Source organism: Impatiens glandulifera, chromosome 4 (assembly GCF_907164915.1).
Source record: "Impatiens glandulifera chromosome 4, dImpGla2.1, whole genome shotgun sequence".
Lineage (NCBI taxonomy): Eukaryota > Viridiplantae > Streptophyta > Magnoliopsida > Ericales > Balsaminaceae > Impatiens > Impatiens glandulifera.
The window spans coordinates 9,691,222-9,707,257 of NC_061865.1; the positions used below are offsets into that span (position 1 = coordinate 9,691,222).

General features: G+C 37.3%; 1 protein-coding gene across 2 annotated transcripts; it reads left to right on the forward strand.

Annotated features, from left to right (window-relative positions):
* The first annotated feature begins 1,028 nt into the window (after positions 1-1,028).
* On the forward strand, positions 1,029-3,244 carry LOC124936134 (zinc finger CCCH domain-containing protein 30-like). Of its 2 annotated transcripts, none has more exons than XM_047476597.1 (2): positions 1,029-1,174; positions 1,405-3,244. In XM_047476597.1, the coding sequence occupies exon 2, from the start codon at positions 1,427-1,429 to the stop codon at positions 2,993-2,995; it is 1,569 nt and encodes a 522-aa protein (XP_047332553.1). In that variant the 5' UTR covers positions 1,029-1,174; positions 1,405-1,426; the 3' UTR covers positions 2,996-3,244. The 2 variants fall into 2 exon arrangements, with proteins under 2 accessions (XP_047332553.1, XP_047332554.1); XM_047476598.1 differs by having other exon boundaries at positions 1,029-1,168.
* The last annotated feature ends 12,792 nt before the right edge of the window (positions 3,245-16,036 follow it).

Below are 16,036 nucleotides of genomic sequence, written 5' to 3' on the forward strand. Positions count from 1 at the left end.
CTGTTATTATAGATTATGCATTAAATTCACATTTTATATGTTTTGGGATAGCAAAAGTCATGCTCACATAAATATTTAATAAAGTGGATCATTTATTTGTTATGTCTAACTAACATATAATATATTACTATAATACTTATAATTCATAATTATTTTTTAAAAATATTCAATTTCTTATATTTAACCTTATTTTTCATAAGAATAAAGTTATTATTTAGTTAAAAAAAACTTGAAATAAACAAGTTATACCCCAAATTTTAATATTTATTAAAAAAATTAGATGATTTTTCAAGAACAATTATTTCAAAATTCATCATGGTTAGAAAATAGGAAAAAAAGTCATTATATTATGTATGAGAGTACATTTTGTATAGTAATTATTATTTAGTTCATAATTTCATCAAACAAATTATTCATATTCATCATTACAATTTAAAATATCATAGTTATTCATCTAAATAGTATTATTTAAATATTTTAAAATAATCATATATCAAATAAGTCTTTGAATTTTTGTTTTTTTGACTTCAATGTATTTTATTTTTAACTATTCATCAAAGTATAAAAATATTTTTACTTTATTTTTATAAAATTTTAAATTAAAAATATTAAACATAATATAATAATTTTTAAAAAAATAAAATAACCAAAATTAAACAAATTCTGACAATATTAAAATTATTTAAAAATCACATCACAATAACTTTTAAAAAGTATGAAAGTAAAAATAATTTATTATATCTAATATAAAATATATTATTAAATTATATAATAAAACTTTTTAGGTAAAAAGTAGATAAACAAAGTAAATTTTAATATTTTTTAATAAACTTTTTCTACCAAATATAATTATTTTTCACCTTTTTGACAAAAAAAAAAAAAAAAAAAAAAAAAATAAGTACTCTATTATATAATTTGAACACATTTAATATCTGAAACTGTTAAAAATTGAAATAACTCAATATTATGAAATATATATATATATATATATATAAGAACTGTTAATTGTACTACAGAGATAGAGAAAGCATTGAAAATGGCGTAGGAGATAGAAAGAAGAAGAAGAAGATGAGGTTTTCACAGTTTTCTCTCTAGATCTGCTGTAAATACAGGTTTGAAGATAAGCTTGAATCACTTCTGTACTCTTAGAGAAGAAGAAGAAGAACAGGTACAGGTACGAATCTCTTTCTTTTAAGTTTGGATTTCTTCTGTTTTTAGCAGTTTTGTTTATCATCTCTAGCTGTTATTTAAGATATTTTCTTCTTCTGATTGATTTGGAGGATTAAAATGATGTTTGGGTTTTTGCTGTTTTCTTCTTCATCCACTTTATGTATGCTTTACTCTTCATTTGAGCTAACTTGTATCATCAAGTCATTTTAATTTCATGTCTATTTGGAATTTCAGTTGGGTTTCTTGGTGAAGAGATATGAATAATTTAACTGTTGGAAATGAAGATTCTTTTGCTGAATTTGCTGCTAACAATGATGTTAAGAATTTCAAACTATCAATCCAGACTGATCCGTCTGGGATTGATCAAGTTTGTTTATGGTATGGTCGTGGAATAGGAACAAAACAGATGATTCTCTTACAGAGGACTCCTCTGATGATCGCTTGTACATACGGTAGTCTTGATGTTGTGAAACTCATTCTTTCGCTGTCGATTTCTGATGTAAACCGCATTTGCGGTCATACCACAGCTCTTCATTGTGCTGCTTCGGGTGGTTCTCCGAAAGCAGTTGAGATTGTGAAGGTTCTGTTAGAAGCAGGGGCTGATCATGATTTGATTGATATAAATGGTTATAGGCCAATTGATGTTATTGTTGTCTCGCCTAATGTTCATTACTCGAAATCTTCTCTTCAAGAACTGTTATCAACTGATTATAGAAGAACTGTTAAGAAAGAGTATCCTATTGATCCAACTTTACCTGATATCAATGATGGTATATACTCAACTGATGAATTCAGAATGTTTTCGTTTAAGATTAGGCCGTGTTCGAGGGCTTACTCACATGATTGGACAGAGTGTCCTTTTGTTCATCCTGGCGAAAATGGTAGGAGAAGAGACCCGAGAAAGTATCATTACAGTTGTGTTCCTTGTCCTGATTTTAGGAAAGGTTCTTGTAGAAGAGGGGATGTTTGTAAATATGCTCATGGGGTTTTCGAGTGTTGGCTACACCCTGCTCAGTATCGAACCAGGCCGTGTAAAGATGGGACGAGTTGTAATCGACGAGTATGTTTCTTTGCTCATGCGAAAGATGAACTTAGGCCTTTGTATGTCAGTCCACCTATTTCACCATCTGGAAATGGGATGATTTCGAATGTGGGTTGGCCACATGGAAGTAATCTTCAGTCGAGTCGATTGGGGTTGTCGTTTAATGCGAGGGATAGACTGGCCGAGGAATTGAGTATGATGAACGAACTATCAGCTCGTTCCAATACTCTAACCCCAATGAACTTGGAAGAACTTTTCTCAGAATATCATCAACCAACGATGTTATCACCAATCAACACTGTTTTCTCACCGAAAGGGATTGTTCACTCCGGTTTTCAAATGTCTCCAAGAAATGTGGATTCACCTATGAACTCTCGTGTTTCGATGCTAGCTCAAAGAGAGCAATTTCGTAGCTTTAGATCACGCGAACTTGGGTCTAGTTCCGGTTCTATTGTTGGCTCGCCTAGCGAGTCATGGTCTCAATGGGGTTCTATGAATGGGGAGGCGGATTGGGGTGTTCGAACTGAAGAATTTGGTAAGTTTCGTCGATCATCCTCATTTGAGATTGAGAATAATGGAGATGAACCTGATTTATCATGGGTTCATTCACTTGTGAAAGAATCGCCACAAGAAATGAACGAAACACAATCTACAAATGGTGCAATGGAGGACTCAAACTCGAACTCAAACTCAAACAATAACCCTCACCTAGATCCAATTGATCAAACCGGTCTTGGCGCCTGGCTCGAGCAAGTGCAGCTCGATCAACTCATCGCTAGGTGATCAAGTCTTTAACTTTTTTCCTAATAAAAACTGACCCTTTTTTTGTATGGAAATTCTGGTTTTGGGTTTCTATTTATATCATCTTTTACCATTAATTGTTGCTAGCAAATGGTAGTAGAAGAAGAAACAAAGAATTTTTAAAATAAATTTATATATTGCAGTCTTTATTTATTGCATTCCCCTTATGGTTACATTTTCTGAATCCATTAATTGATGAAATAAAGTGGTTGTTAAGGTGGTTAGCCACTACTAAAATAAGTAATATCACAAATGGTTAAAAACCCAATTAAAGATTTAGAAGTGGGCTCACTCTCAACAACCTTATCTTAGCTCTGTTTTTTCATCAATTTGATAATATATGTTTTTGGACCCTTTCTACATGTTAATATCATTATCTTAGGTGACATTTGCATGTATAAATGGTCAAAGTGACCTAAATTTCATACCATTTGGCAAATGATGATGATGTTTACCATTTCTTTACAATTTTCATGCTTACCCACTATATATTTAATGAGTATTGCTGATGACTTGTATTGCACACCAAATTTATTTTGTTTTCATTAATACTATTCAAATTTCAGGTGATTTCAGAGATTTTGATGTTTCCCTAATTAGAAAATTTGGACCACTAGTGTACTTCTTTGAATTGTTTAATGCAACACACTATCCTCATTTGACTAGGAATTTAATAATCAAAATGAATATAAAATTTAAGAGATGATGTTTTTTTTTTCTTCATGAAAGGATGATAGGCTATCTACCAAGATCTATAATAATAATATATTATGACATTAAGGATAAGTTAAATCAATTAAATGCCAATTTGGATTGCAACACTAGACAATCAAATGCACATGTACATCCTAAAAGCAAAATGATGATAAGAATCATGAAAATCTATATAGTCCTATCTTTTTTTTCTTTCATTTTTTTGTAGTGAGTGTTGGGATTTTCACACAAGAGCAATACCAACTTATGGAATTATGGGAATTTGTTAACATCTATGTTTGGCATAAAAGGGTGTAAAGTCAACATTTAATAGTTGTCTCACATAACTTAGGAATATGTCTAATCCATAAACATTATTTATTATTGAGTCCTCAAGTGCGATTTATATTAAGAAGGTTGTAAATTGAATTGAGATATATGGTGTGGTCATGCTAGTTTATTCCAAAGTTTGTAAAGGAATAAAAACAAAATACCCAATAATATTTTATATAGAATTTATGAAGATTTTTGCATAATGTAATAAACACATATTTTTAATCACCATAAATTAAACATACATATGAGTTGTTAGGAAGTGAAATAACCATGTTTTTTTTGTTTACACTTCTCTAGATGAACATATCTCTATCAGAAAGAGTTTGTTTTGATATTTATTATAGATGCCTGAAAATTTGAAATAATTGATCAATGAGACAATAAGATGCACATACAAGAAGATGTATTGTCAATGCCATTAATTACCAATATGAAATTATGATTTTATTATAATTTTTTAAAATAAAATAAATAATTTTAATATATATAATCTATTTATAATTCTTAAAATCAATCAAAATTTTAAATTAAATATTTTTAAACAATATTTTTTTTTTGTTTTAAATTTAATAAGATTAAATTTTTTAATATAAATTGTTAAAATAGAGATATTGTATTAAATGTTATTGTAATCCGGGATAGGTCCCGTCGTAGTTTAGCATGTGTTTGGACGACACATGGCAATACGCGCAGGGCGATCTGAGTTAACTCGAGGTTCGATGCGTTTCAACATTAGTTTGCGTATCAAACATCTTTTTAAAAGAAAATATTATTTAAAAAAATTCTGAAAATACCTAGGAACTTTAGAAATTAATTATATAAAAATAAATAATTATATTCAAATTTTAATAATATGGGACAAGCGACAACTTAATTAAAACATGGTTTAAATTAATCAAACAAAATTAATTTAAGAGATTATTTATTTGAAAACAGACTCGCTAAATGAATTTAGAAAAATCAGTAAAATGTACGTGTATAAATATACTTTATACTAGAGTTTCTATAAGGGATTTGATTTTTGATTATGCTCGGGAAAGAGATTTCGCGCTATGTCCTCTACGCCCGTCAAATGACAATTTTATTTTTAAAATAAAAGTCTGGTAATTACAAGATTTATTTATAACACTTATTTCTTTTAATTAGTAATCCGGAGATCCTTAACAAAGATATATTTAGGTTATGTAAATAATTGTATAAAATTATTTAAAATGACGTACCTATCATTACGTTGATATAAGATTAAGTAAAAAAACCCTGAAAAGTATCAGAAAAGTGTTAGAATTTAAAAATAAATTTTAAACAGGGCCTTAGCCAAAATATTTGTTTGGAAAATATCTCGAAAATATTTAAATATCATTTTCTGACCTTTCGGGATTATTTGAAAATGGATTAGGATTCCAAAATTACAAAAATAATTTTGGATTTTGAATAGTGAAACCAAATAGGTCTTAGGACTGGAGTCCTAGGGTTTGGGTCTAATTATACCAATCTAGGCTCGGACGGGCTCAATCTATACCGTGGTGGTCTAGATCAGGGCTCGGGAGCGCGGGTCCATGGATTTAGAGGGCTCGGTCCTAGGTTCAGGAGGCTTGGTTTTGAACTCGGACTTCTTGGTCCTAAGGTTCATGAGGCTCGATCCTAAACTTAATTTGTTCGGTCCTAAGCCTGGGAGGCTCGGTCCTTGGTCTAGCTTTATCGGTCGTGGACCTAGGAGTCTCGGTCCTAGTTCAGACCTCTTGGTCCTAGGTTAGAAACCTCGGTTGGAGTCATCGGTTCTTGCTCAAGAACACCGGTCCTAAGTCTCGGTCCTAACTCAAGAACATCGGTCCTTGGTCTTAGTCTTATGTCAATTTTCTCGGTCCTCGGTCTTGGTTAGAACCGAGGATTTTCGGTCCTGTTTCTCGGTCCCGGGCTAAGAACCTCGATCCTTTGCCTTGGTCCAAGAGGACCAAGTGTTCTTGAATTGATCAAAAATTGCAGGTCTTATATCTTTTGATACAGATCATGAAATCATGATCTGTAAGTTGCAATCAACTCATATGATTGTCGGGATTAAAAGCCCTAACCCTAATCACGATCAATCGATCTCTACAAAGATCAATTTCTCAAAATTGTTTTTAGGTCATAATTTGGGATCTTTTGAAATAGACCATCTTCTTGTTCCAACAGTTTTAAAATTATGAACATAGTCGAACGCAACCAAAACAAGAACATCATTCAAGCTGTGTAACATATTTACAAACTAAAATTCAAAGTTTATTTTTTAAAAATTTCACTTTGATCAAACATGACCGAGATGTTGATATAATGATTTGGAAATTATCTTAATATGTTTACAAACATGTTAGACAACTATTTGAATCAAAAATCAAGCCTAAAAGCTCAAAAACATCAAATTCAAAAAATCCAGATTTTCAAATCAAATTTTCGTTTTATTTATTTTATGTTGATTTGATCAAATCTCTTTCAACAGAAAGTTCATACATCATATATGGAGTGATTCTAAACAAAGAAAACACAAAATTGAGCCTTAGAACAGATCAACCCGGTCAAACTTGAAAAAAATTAAATTTCAATCACAATATGAATTACAGTGGATCTGGAAGCTTATCAACAATTGCAGAACACTCCAAAAAAGGGTAGGAATCTTTCCAGAAGCCTGGATCAAAGTTTGAATCGCCGGAGTGAATTTCACAAAAAATCAGTCTTACCGAAATCTTTGATTCTTTAATTTAGGCTGTAATAGGTGATTGTTGTTTGATGAATTGGAAGAAGAGTGCCTAAAGGGTATTTATACCAAGCTTGGTCGGTTGAGGTGAACGAATCCGACTTCAATTTGGCCACTAAAGTTCTATCCTTTGAATTCAAATTCATTTTCGACTGTTTAAATAGGATGTAGGATTTGAATTCAAAGTATACGGGTAATGATGACGAGGTAGAGACATGTACGAGGGTGGAAAAATGAGAGATTAAGGTCAAGAAATGAAGGAGATATCCCTTCAGGAAGGTCGCCGGCGTCCGTCGCGGCCTTTGGCGTTCTCGAAGATAAAGAACAAAATGCGTTGTTTTGATTAATTAAAACGCGTCGTTGGATGCTCTCTATTTTTATGGGAAGAATGTCATTTTTATACACCAAGTTGTAGGAAAGTGTCAAATTCACTTATTAAGTATCAAAATTATATTTATATATATTAACTTGTTAAAAAGTGTTAAATATATTTAAAATATCAGAAATGTTAAACAGCGTCAAAATTTTTGGCACATGTAATATTCCTCTATTTTTTATTTTTATTTTAAATCGACATTACTTTAATTATTTTTCCATTCAAACAAAACATCAAAATCTTTTTTTATTTATTTTTTCTTTCTCTTTAACTTCATGACTTTCCATTTTTCTTTAAATTTTTTCTTTTTCATCTCTCCATCTATAATATGAGTAATTTTATTATTAATAAGAATATTTAATTAATTAATTATAAAAATTGTTCTAATAGTGGAGGGATGAAATATGTTAAAATATTTAAATGATTAATTCATGACTAAAAATTATTAATTATTGAAAAAGGTTTATTGAGAAAAAAACCAAAACAAAAAATCTAAATTATAATTAATGAGGTCATATAATATCATAACAAAAAAACAAAATAATAAAACCAATGAACTAGCAACAACAATATTTTATATGTCTTCAATACATCATTATGGATTTTCCTTGGCCCCAGGGATTATTTAGAAAAGATTTCATGCCTTCCTAGAATGAAACCACAATCCCAATATCCTTTCAATTTCTTTGCATAGGGATTTTGTAGATAAATCCTTCCTAAAATGAAACCACAATCCCAATATCCTCTCAATTTTTTTTTGCATAGGGATTCTGTAGATAAGTCCTTAAAATGAAACCACAATCCCATATAGGGATTCAGTAGATAAGTCCTTCCTAACATGAAATCACAATCATCAAACAAAAGACCCAGTTCATTTTATATCTAACCAAACAGAATAACTTCAAAATAACCCAAAAAACTGTTTATATGAAAATTAACAATTGAACTACAACAACTTCAACTAAAATGACATTATATGATTAAAAATATGATAACCAAATAAGTATATATCACCAAAAATGAATAGTCACATTAGTTTCATAATAAAATTGTCTTAAAAGTTTCTTCGTTGTTCCATAATAGCCTTCTTTGTTCCATAATAGCCTTTCCACATTAAATTGGGAGAGGTACCTAATATCATTTTGTACCAACACATGTACCAACAAATGACTTATAACATGAAAAATATAACCTGAATTAGGGTAGATAATTATCCTTGAGGATTTGTTTTGGAAGATTGACCTTGTGAAGATATGACTTGTGATGATTGTCTTTGTGATGATTGGTCTTGCACGTTTATGCCTTACAATAAAACACTGAATTAATATTTACATATTTATATATCGAATTCATATTTACACAATAAATAATACTTGCACTGTCTTTTGGAGGAGCATTGACTATGCCACCACTATGATTTTTGTATTGTTTTTTTGTTGTGATCTTCTTGTCCACATTTATTACAATGCATTATTGAGCCCCTCTTTGATCTCTTACCATGAGATTGCGGTTCATCAGGAGTTTTCCTTCTATTTTTCTTAGGTCTACCAGCTGACCTGAAGACGTCTTTTGGCGGTAAAACTTTTAAGTTAGAGTCACTATGCCAAGCTTCTGGTCCTTTTAAAGGATATATATTAAACAATTAGGATCTAGATCGCCGCTAGAGAACCGGGGGTTGGACCGATTAGCGGTTCTCACTCGAAGGGTGGTGGTTAATCCGGTTAGAGATTAACACCGGGGTTTCAATACTACACAACCTGTCACAAACCCTTGAACTGGGTTCAAGCGCGGAAGAGGTTTGCTTTCAGGTTGAAGCGGCACGCTTGTATGATAGGCAGAATCGGTTTCGGATGATGGAGATTTAAAGAGTGGTGGGTCGGTTTCAGTAATCTGGAAATTCGGTATGGATAGTATAGAGTCGATTTAGAGCGGTGTAGCTAAGTTAATCGGTTAGACAATGAAGCCGACATAAAGTAAATAACAAGACAGATTTTACGGATGTTCGGAGATAAAGCTCCTACGTCACCCCTTCCTCTCGAAACCGCGAGAAGGATATTCACTAAGGAATACGATTACAATCCGATCGAGACTTATTTCCTGCTCGATAACACTCTTACAATTTGCACCGAAATTGTAAAACACACTTTAACTTTAACACTTAGAACAACACGGTCTTATCACTTGTAGAATAAATGCTCTTAGAATTTCTCACTTGTCCACTATATCACTTGATGTCCCAATGTATGTCCCTCATTTACTCTTCTTCAACTGCCCCCTTTTATAGGTGAAATATGCCAACGGTCATATTTCACTGCCTTGAATCTGATTGGCTGAGCAGAGGTGCAGTGATTCAGTGTTTCAGAGATTCAGACCTACGGTCGTTTCCTCAGACCTGATGGTCAATCTCAGACCTGGTATTCTATCTCAGACCTGGCGGTCTGTTCTTCCGGTGTGTAAGACAAACCTGCCGGGTTTGTCTTTTACTTGATGTAGGCACTGTCTTTTGGACAGTTGTCTGTACTTGGAAGATTTCCTTTTTGTCTTATCCCGAAGTGGAAAGATCCGGTAGTACTGTCTTCTGCAGCCTACAGTATTTCCTCAGACTTGCATGAATATGGAAGTGTTCAGTCTGTTCCTTTAATATCGTTCTCAACAGATACCCGAATTGTCTTCTTGTACTGGTCGGCCATTTGACTTAACCGAATGGCTTTTGGTATGAGTGATGTAACCGGACTTCTTCCGGTTATTCCTCTGCCTTGTGGATGATCGGCTGTTTGATGATTCCGGTTTTAAGCTTTGGCCGATCCTTTCTTTGTGCGGTCACGTTCCGAATACTCTTGGTCGGTTTAGTAGCTTGACTGGTTAGTTTTCTTTAGTCGGTTCTTTTGTTTATCCGGTCCGGTTCCTTGTTCCTACATGGAAAGTTTATTTAAGTTAGGTTTATTTGAACCGGTCTGATTTTATCTAACAATTTCTCCCTTTTTGATTATTTTATTTAAAATTATCAAAATCATGTAAGTTTGCAACCGTAGGCCGGTTGTTTTGTTTGTCCGAATTTTTAAAAATGACTTAGGAGAAATTTTCGAAAATTTTGAGAAAAATTTTGGAAGAGTCTTTATCTTTTATCTTATCAATTTCTCCCTTTTTGATTATTTTATTTAAAATTATCAAAACTAAGTAGAAATGCAAAAGATGGCCGGTTTCAAAAATAACTTTATATATATATATATATAGATAACCGAAAGAGACAAAATATATATAAAAGCACTAAGGCAATAAGAAAGGAAAGATAGTCCCTATTCAGAGTCCGAGAAGTCATATATGCTCTTCTTCTTCGGTTGCTGTCGACTGGTCGGTTCGGAAGGTCGGCGTTTTGTAGACCGGGACTGCAGTTGTTCTTCGACTTCCTCTTCGACTTGGTCGGCCTGCTGCGATGTACTCGTGACGACCGTGTCGGCGACCTCACTAAGCAGGGCGGCTATTTGAACTTTCTTAGGAGCTTCCCTCTTTCGCTTTTTCGGTGCTGAAGCGGAGGCGGCTGCCTTTTTCTTCTTGTTTTCGGCTGCGTAGCCGTCCAGCCTCCGTGCTTCCCTTTCCAACCGCGCGGCATCCTCCGCAGCCTGAGCGGCTGCTTTCTTTGTAAGTCCTGGAAATATGGCCTCTGCTCTTTTAATCCGCGCGGCTTCCACCTCCTCTTCGGTAAGTTGAGATGTTCGCGGTGCCTCCTTCTCCTTACCAGCTTCGGCGTCCAGCGCATCCTGGACCTTCTTAGCCGCTTGGGCATCGGCCGCTATAGCTGTGGCATCCGCGTCCATCTTAACTCTCAGCAATTCGACAAGTTGTGCGGAGATTGCCTTGAGTTCGGCCTCGAGGCTCACATTTTTCTTCTCGAGGTCGGAGACCCGTTCAAGTGTTGTGCCGACCAGATCATCATTCATTGTTGTCAACCGTTGATCGGTGTCTCTTTCAAGCCGGTCGAAGTCTTTCTTTAAATCGGAGGTCAAATCCTCCAGAATTGCAGTTCACTGAACACATTTCTTGCGCTGAACCGCCTCTTCCTGCAGATCTTCGCCGATTTCTGAGAACCGTTGCTGATTTCTTTCCAGCAGATTCCTTGTGGCGTCGGTGAACTTGAGGGCCGAATCCAATATTCTCTGGGATCTATCTTTGAACGGCTGAACCGCGGAGTCTTCAAACTCTTGAATGCGGTTATTAATCCGTTCTGATGTGGAGGCTTCAAGCTTTTGAAGTCGGTCCTCAACCCATTCTTTTGTGAGGTCTGAAGCGAAAACTTCCGTTTGTGGAGGAGGAGATTGCCCAGTGAGGTTGGGATCGGCTCTTTCATTAGATTCCTTTGATGCCGCATCCTCCTTTGGGGGTGTTGGGCAGTAATCCGGAGTTGTGTCGATCTGGGGAGCAGTATAGACCGGTATATTCATTCGGCTGCATATTGCCTCTAGCCGTTCGATTTCTTGAGTGAGTTCCCCTTTGGCTTTTTCAAGCCTTGCTAACACCCGCGGTGCTAAGGTGTCTACCAATCCCAACGTTTCGAGTTCCTCCGTAATTTTCCGGATGCGTGTTGTTAGCTTCCGTAATTGGACCTTCGGTTTTAAGAGACAGGTTCGGTGTTGTACCTCTTGAAGTGTGTTGGAGTTTGTAAGGGTTCATCATCAGGTCCTCCACTTCCTCCAGTCTGTGGATGCATTGCTCGTCTGTGTGGCCCGGTAGGATTTCTCTATACGGCGTACCGTACCGGTGCTCATGCCACTCCAGGTATAGTTCTTCAACCGACTCGGCTCTTCTTTTGACGCCCTGAAGGAGTTTCTGAGATATCCTATCGGCCTCTGCCTCTTCGGCCTCCTCCTTCTCTGTGTCGCCGCCTTCATCATCGGCTTCTTTATCAACCTCTTCTCCACCCTCGGTGGTCTCAGGGTTGGTGTTTGGTCCGGCATCATTGGGACTCTGGGCCGAATGATCGTCGTCATTGACCGTTCTATCATCCTCGGTCTTCTCCGTGTCGGTTTTCTCAGAGAAGGGAGTCGACTCCTCATCCTCGGTTTGCTGCAGCGGTTCCGAGGAGGTTACTTTCTCCTTTCCTTTGCTTTCAGCCTTTGCTTTGGCTGGGGCCGCTTTCTTGTCGGCTTTCTTCTTTCGGCCACCTGTGGAACCGGGGGCCGGCTGCTTCCTTTCTAGGAATTGCCTTGATCTGATGAGGCATCGTTCCGCGACAACGACGCCGGGACCAATGTCGAGATTTAGGTGAAGGAAGATCTTACCGAGAGGATCTGCGTATCCCCACGACCGGTTTGAATCCGGTTTCACCATATCCATTAGATTGCTGAACATCGCTTTTGCCCAGTTGACCTTTCTTCCCTCCATCAGACCGATCAGCATCTTGATTTTGTCTTTTGTGAGGTTGCTGAAGTTTCCTCCCCTCGCCAGAATCGCCCTTGCGAAGATGTCACATATTGGGATATACTCCGACTTCAACATTTGTTTGCTGCCGGATGCTTTGATCGGCTCTTTAGTTGCCGATAGAATCTGGCAAGCCGCCTCAAAGGTTTCCTGCTCTATGTCTGCCGTTGCATCCTGGCCGATTGTCGGAAGACGCAGGCTCTCTGCCACCAATGCTTCGGTGAGCTCTATTTCAGAACCGCATACAGTCGCGGTGATTTTATCGCCGGAGATGGTTGCGGTTTTGAAGAATTCTTCGACCGCATCTTTGTATATAACATGAGGACCGCCGATGAAATATTCCAGACCGGTTTTGATTACCTGGTCAATAACTTCCTTCGCCTCGGACGTACCTTTCAGCCGGATTTCCTCGAAATCCACCTGAGATAGGAGTCTAAACAAAGCCGAATCACACCCCATGTTAGAGAGTTTGAGAGTGTGAGAGATAACCGCTTCAGAGAGTTAGAAAGCTTAGAGAGAGAAAGCAGATTCGCGTGAGAATGAAATAAAATGACCGAAAGTCCCTTTTATAGATGCGGTTTGGAAGCCCAACCGTCCCATCAATATTGGGCGGGAATTTTCCCTCCAAATTGAAAGAAGCGGCAAACCGTGGGCGCCAAACCATGGGCGGTAAACCAAAAGAGGGGGCGGCAGTTTTGGGCGGGAAATTTCCCTCCAAAAGCCTTTGCTTATGTCATTGATGACGCACTCTTCTTCTTGAAACCGATTAAGTTTGCGGTTTCTAGGTCTAACCGGTTATTTTGAGTGATCAGAGTGTTTACAATTTATTTTAAGCAATTTTATATGACCGGATAAGAACGCGGTTATAGTTTGAAGATGTTAACCGGTTACTTAGATAAATGTTCAAAGAGTTAAGAAGACACGGTCATTTAAACTGAAATGAGATTGAATTCAAGACATATTGCAGAAAGAAAACCGACAGAAAATTCGGTATTGAGATAGGCATACATAAATAATGGAAAGTACAACCTATTGAAAAGACATTCTAGAAATTCGGTCTATTGCCGAATCCTTGTCGAGGATGTTCGAGGAGGAGGCCGGTGTGCCCGGTCCGAACTCTGGCCGATACCCAAGAATCAGCTTGCTGATATGCGGTGCATACCCGAGACCTCTCTTGGTCAGCACCATGGTCTTGAGGTTTTCGAAGATGACCGTTGACCAGTTGATGGCCGATTCGCAAAGAATGTGGGTCATGATGTTGTAGGTATTCCTAGAATACCGTTGATTCGGTGATTGACACAGAATCGACCGGGTCACGATTTCGAGAAGTAGTTGACCGTGACTAGCAAGCTGGGTTTTTGGCCCAAAGTGTTCCACCGGATGAGGTGTGGCCGATAGGTATTGGGCGAGTTCAAATCCCGCAAGGTCCTGTATGGTCGGAAAGTCAGAATCTTTCAGTGGGTAGATCGAATAGTGAAGCAAATTCAGCTTCATCGATCCAAAATGTGTGGTCTCTGACGGTAGAGACGATATACTTTCCCCTGATGCAGGCGCTTCGAAAGAAGGCCTTGACATCTTCTAGGAGAATAGGACCGGCCTCTTCAAGAAAAGGTTGAAGACCGGTTTCGGTGAGAGAATGAAACATGAGTTCCTGCTCAGGATTACTGTCCCTCTCTCCCATGCAAGAGTTGAAGTCAATACTGAGGAAGTTTCCCAGAGTTCTGCTCGGCATGATTTCGGTATTGAGAGAGATGGGATTCAAAGGATTTCAGAAGTGTTCTAATGCTTTTGGATGTGGTAAGTTGATTAGAGGATGGCTCCTTATATAGGATCGGTTTTGGAGGGAAAATCTAAGCATTGATTGTCAGTTTTGTTTTATTAAGGAAAAGAATCTTTACCTTTCCAAGGTGCATGGGGAAGCGGCAGATTGCGAAGCCCGAGGTAGGTGTTAGTTGGGAAGTAACTAGGTTAGTTGGATTTTAAATGTGCAGGTGGTTGGGGGTTATCTCATTAATTAAGATTATCTCATTAAATGCACTTAAACATAACCGAGATTAATTAGATTGAAACCGAAAATAACAGAAACAATGCCGAAAATGGCATGGAGAACCATGAAGGAAACATGAGATCAAGAAAGATATAAATAAAGCCGAGGGAGACATAGATGAAGCCGAAACGATCAAACTTGAGTTGGATAAAAATACACCCGGTGCATGAAGCAAAACGACCGGGTGCAGGAAGGAGTGACTCAGGGTGCATAGGAGTTGACGTCACCGTTGTGGCGGTTTCTTCTCCTCCAAGCTCTCTTGAACCGCCTATAAAATGGGTCGGTTACTTCTTTAGTTAGCACCTGAGCTTGGTTCAAACCTTCGCCGGGACAGGTTGGGACTCCAAGCTCTACGAGGAGACAGCTTAGTTGGGGAATGAAACCGACTGATCGGATGCCGACCATCCAGATAAGGATGTCAAAAAGCACCCTGAACCAGTTTACCGGTGTGCCGGTGATTATAGCCGCCATCATGTTGAAGTTCGAGACACTGTAGGTATTTTTGTGACATCCCTACCAAAGATGCTCTTACCGATCACATCGTTGAGAAGCTGATATTCAGCTATCAGACATGATTTTGCTCCGTGATCTTCAACCGGTTCGTCAGACCGAGAAAAGGCGACGGAGACTTCGGCCTTTACATCTGCCGGAATGTCCAGATCTGTTATCCCGTGCCTTGGCAGGCTAAGACACCGCGCAAAGTCTCATTCGGTGAAATCGAAGACAATGCCTCCCACTTTGGATTGAATGTGGGTTTCAAAGTGGGGGGTGCCTCTAAACACCCTTGCGTTGTGGAAGAATTCCAAAACGGATTCCGGATAGATGGAGTGTTTGTCATCTAGGAAACACTGAAGGCCGGTTTCCTCCAAAGATTTTATCATCTTATATATCTCATATTGATCTGTGGTAGAGCAGGATTGAAAATCAACCTGAAGGATGTTGGGAAACTGAGACATTTTTGCCTTAGTGAGAGGATGTTCTTTTGACTTGTGAGTGTTGTGGTGAATGTTTACCTCACTTAAATACTAGTTTAGGGATTATCCTATTGTCTAGGCATTAAATGAGATGATGTCTATTAACTGCAGGATAAGAGATATTGCATGGAATAGGCAGGTTTGCAGTTTAGGTGTTGGTCATAGGCTTGGACTGTGAAAGATATCAAAAGATCTTCACGTCTTTTTAGGCGCGACCATTTTACTTTGAAAAGGCAATGTTTCAGAACAGATATGTACAAGCATTGATAATTATTCCACTTCTGTGTGAAATTCAAATAATCAAGGATGACCTGCTTCCGAACCGGTCAGTCATCAGTTGTTCATCCCGATGTGGTTATTTGGTGCAAGCACCAAGTAGCCGGTCGGTTTACTCTATCTGATGAGCTGGGCGGTTCTTCCATAGGTATCTTGAAAATTCAAAATTCGACAG

Coding starts and splice junctions, on each gene's coding strand:
- LOC124936134 (XM_047476597.1), top strand. CDS start 1,427: ATGAATAATTTAACTGTTGGAAATGAAGATTCTTTTGCTGAATTTGCT.